The 3,797-nt window shown below is 33.2% G+C and overlaps 1 protein-coding gene across 2 annotated transcripts; it reads right to left on the minus strand.

Moving 5' to 3' along the window:
- Positions 1-485: 485 nt before the first annotated feature.
- Positions 486-1,502, minus strand: LOC128125912 (uncharacterized). 2 transcript variants are annotated; one of them, XM_052768190.1, is made up of 4 exons: positions 1,363-1,502; positions 1,137-1,188; positions 929-990; positions 486-829 (listed from the first exon to the last, which is right to left on the minus strand). In XM_052768190.1, exons 1-4 carry the CDS (start codon positions 1,477-1,479, stop codon positions 746-748), a joined length of 315 nt encoding a protein of 104 aa, XP_052624150.1. In that variant the 5' UTR covers positions 1,480-1,502; the 3' UTR covers positions 486-745. The 2 variants fall into 2 exon arrangements, with proteins under 2 accessions (XP_052624150.1, XP_052624151.1); XM_052768191.1 differs by having other exon boundaries at positions 486-1,048.
- Between the last annotated feature and the right edge of the window lie 2,295 nt (positions 1,503-3,797).

A 3,797-nucleotide genomic window follows, 5' to 3' on the forward strand; every position in this document is an offset into this window, starting at 1 on the left:
TGTATTGTTGTTTGTTAAATATTTTGTATGAAACAATTTAAAGAAAATTAATTTCTATTTTAACTCTTAAGATGTTTATGCCAAAAGAGCAGTTCCATGTAATTAAATGATAATCAAACTACTAGAAAATTGATATAATAGCTACAACACAATCAGTAGCTATTCCGTAGCTATAACCGGATAGCTACGGAATTGCTACGGAAAAATGTCTGTAGCATAATGGCTCGTGGCTAAATTATAGTTACGGAATAACTACGGAATAACTACGGAAAAGCTACGGAAATAAATACCTACATATTTCCTACAAAATAGCTACGGAAGTGAATAGCTACGGATCCAAATAGCTACGGAAATCCTTAGCTATTCCGTAGTTAACTTCGATTTATTTAAAAAAAATAAAATCAAAAAATTTCTGTTTTTTGTCATATACCACATTCAATTCATATTTGTTCCAAATACCATATAAAATACACCAAAAAACGTCCTAATACCAACTTTGACACATTTCATTCCATTGTTCAAAATATCTTACAAAAGTAAATATTAATTAATTAAAAAAACAAACACTACATGTTTAAAAATTCAATTGTTCCAAAATAGCTAGTAGCTCCATGGTCCATATATTGAATTGCTTCAACAGGGGAATCAAGAAAGTGGAAACACACACAACACTTGGGCTCACCATTTTCAGCTTGTTTGTAAACTGAAAACAATTTAAACATTACTAAAATAAAGAAACATATACCTAACACAAAACATACTTTCTTGTTTTATTGTTGTGACAATGTGTAGGATTGTATCTTTTGAACTGGAATTCAAATACACAGATCTGCAAACTCAAACATTTATGCAACTAGGTCAAGTAAGCAAATATACATTAAAAACAAAAGATAAGTAATTAAATATATAATATAGAATCATCTCTTACCAAACCAAGTTGATTTCCAACTGCTAAACCTAGTTTAATTCTAAAAATTACTGTTGACGGACCTGTCATACACAAGATCAAAAACTTCATTCTCATGTAGAAGCCACAGTAGGATAATCACTGAAACTCATAAAAAAAAGTTGAATATTTACTCAAAATTGATTGATTTGATTCTCAATAAACTCAAAACTCATATTGACCTCCTTACCCGTAGGGAAGATTGCAAAACTGTGATTACCTGGATCACCAGCTTTCCGAACCTATTGAATTAGGAAATCCCAAACATTACTGTTGAACTTTACCACAAATCTAACATTTTCAACCAAAATTTAACCTAAAATCTCAAATTCGACCTAAAATATAATTTAAAACATCTAAATTGTATACATGAAGTAATTTCAGAAAAGAAATGAAAAAAAAAACTAGGGTTTTACCTTTTTAGGGAAGAAATCGAGAAAAGGTGCAAAGAGAGAGATGAGGGCAATTGAGCCATGGAGTAATAACCTTGGTCGCCTTGATAACAAATGGAACCGAGGAGTTTGAAAATGCATCAATAGTTTGAAGAAGGCATCGAACTGAACCCAAAATCAAAACACACCCTAAATCAAAACAAAGTCTACCCAAAACGAAAACCTAATTGGAATTAAACCAAAAAAAATCTTACTTTAAACAATGATGACAATGGCGATGGCAAGCCGATGACGGCGACGAAACGCAAACGACCGGAGCTAAAAAGGGGGACGATGAATCGGTGATGAAGATATACGGATTTGGTGATGGCGAAGAGAGATGACCGGGGCTAAAACAGTCTCTATGTACAACATTGACCGCATCGGCGGTAAGATGGAACTCCGACGATGAAAACGAAGACGAGAGGGGGTGTAAGGGAGAGGTGCGAGTAGGAAACAATGAGAGAGAAGAGGGAAAACGAATCAAGGAAGGAGATAGAGAGAAGCGGGAGAATAAAAAATTTCGTCGATGGATCCTGCTAAATGGAGGCGGACCAAAGTTTCGATTTTGTGAAACCCTAAAATCGAAACTGCCAAAAAAGGGGGTGGTGGGACTCGAACTCGCGTCTATCATAGATAGAACCAAGGGGACTACTAACCGGCCGGGAATGTCACATCCATACCTTCTTTGTCTACAATAGTTTTTGACCACTTACAATTCTGTTTTTATTATTATTATTATTATTATTATTATTATTATTATTATTATTATTATTTCTATTATTATTATTATTATTTCTATAATTATAATTATAATTATTATTATTATTATTATTATTATTATTATAATTATTATTATAATTATAATTATAATTATTATTATTATTATTATTATTATTATTATTATTCATTATTCGAGTCTTAATTTTTTTTGTATAAATTTTCTTACATATTTAAGATACGACCTGTTAATAGAAGTGTGAAAAAAACGAAGAAAAACGACCTTTGGTCGCCGAAAAATCGAAATTAAAAAACTTTGTAGCTAATTAACTACGGATTAGGTACAAATTATTTTTATTTTCGATTTTTCGGGCACCAAACATCGTTTTATCCGCTTCGTTTTATTCACACTGGGACCCCGCTCCCAAGGGCGCTGCCCCTGAACCCCCGTTCGTTTAGGGGCTTCTCCCCTAATCAGCTACGGATTTGCTACAAATTTTTCTTATTTTTCATTTTTCGGGCACCAAACTTCGTTTTTTTCTCTCCATTTTTTTCACACATCTATTATACATGATTATCTATATTTTCACCAACTTATAGCTATTAGTATCATTCATAAAGTTGTGTGCACATACGAGATCCGTTACTCGTTTAGTGGTTTAACACTATAATGCTTATGAATACGTTCACATACATCTCACAAACACGTATACATACACATATACACGCACGCATATACCATAACTCATTCATGTGTATAAATATACATATAAAAACATAATCCATCACAAGTTGGTGAAAAGTATATGCATTACAATGTTAAACTGTGAAACGAGTATTTGATCCCGAAGGGGCACACAACTTTATGAACGATATTAATAGCTACATGTTGGAGAAAATAAATATAATCATGTATAGTAGAGGTGTGAAAAAATCGAAGCGAAAAAAATGACGTTTGGTGCCCGAAAAACTGAAAATAAGAAAATTTTGTATAGCTACAGAATTTTAACGTAAAGCATACTCCATAGCTAATCTGTAGGTAATTAGTATCCGTAGGTATTCCGTAGCTAATTAGCTACGAAATAGCTACGGACCCGCTTCCGTAACTATTCTGAAGCTATTTCGTAGCTATTCCGTTACTAAACTAGGGCATCCCATTCTGTAGTTGATCTGTAGCAATTCCGTAGCTAATTAGCTACGGAAATAAATAAGGATATGCTCACTCCACCGTTGCATTTGAATGGAGTTAATGGACTCACATATTTCATAATGACATTTGATGAACATAATTTGGCTTTTAGCCTCTTTGGACTTCAAAATTAAGCTAAATAGAAGCACCACAAGTTCTGTAGGTAGTAAAAACTTAAACTAAACCTTTTTTATTAAAAAAATTGAACATTATCCATGATTTTTTGAGGGGTAGCACATGCTACTCCTACCAACCATATAGTTCTGCCCCTGGAAACAAGTGTGTATCTAGGACTCGAATCATATTTAGACATTTTGAATGAGAATCGTGCCTAATACCCCTTCCTTGAAGAACAACAATCAAATGAGCGCTTGAAAATCCATTACCACAAGCTTTTTTTAGATTCAGAAATCGATTTCAGTTCTAGAAACAAACTCAGAAAATCGATTGTTCACCAGGTTAAGCAAAGGGATATGTAGGATTATGGTGGAGGAGATGGAGGTGGTTGGCA

Source organism: Lactuca sativa, chromosome 2 (assembly GCF_002870075.4).
Source record: "Lactuca sativa cultivar Salinas chromosome 2, Lsat_Salinas_v11, whole genome shotgun sequence".
Lineage (NCBI taxonomy): Eukaryota > Viridiplantae > Streptophyta > Magnoliopsida > Asterales > Asteraceae > Lactuca > Lactuca sativa.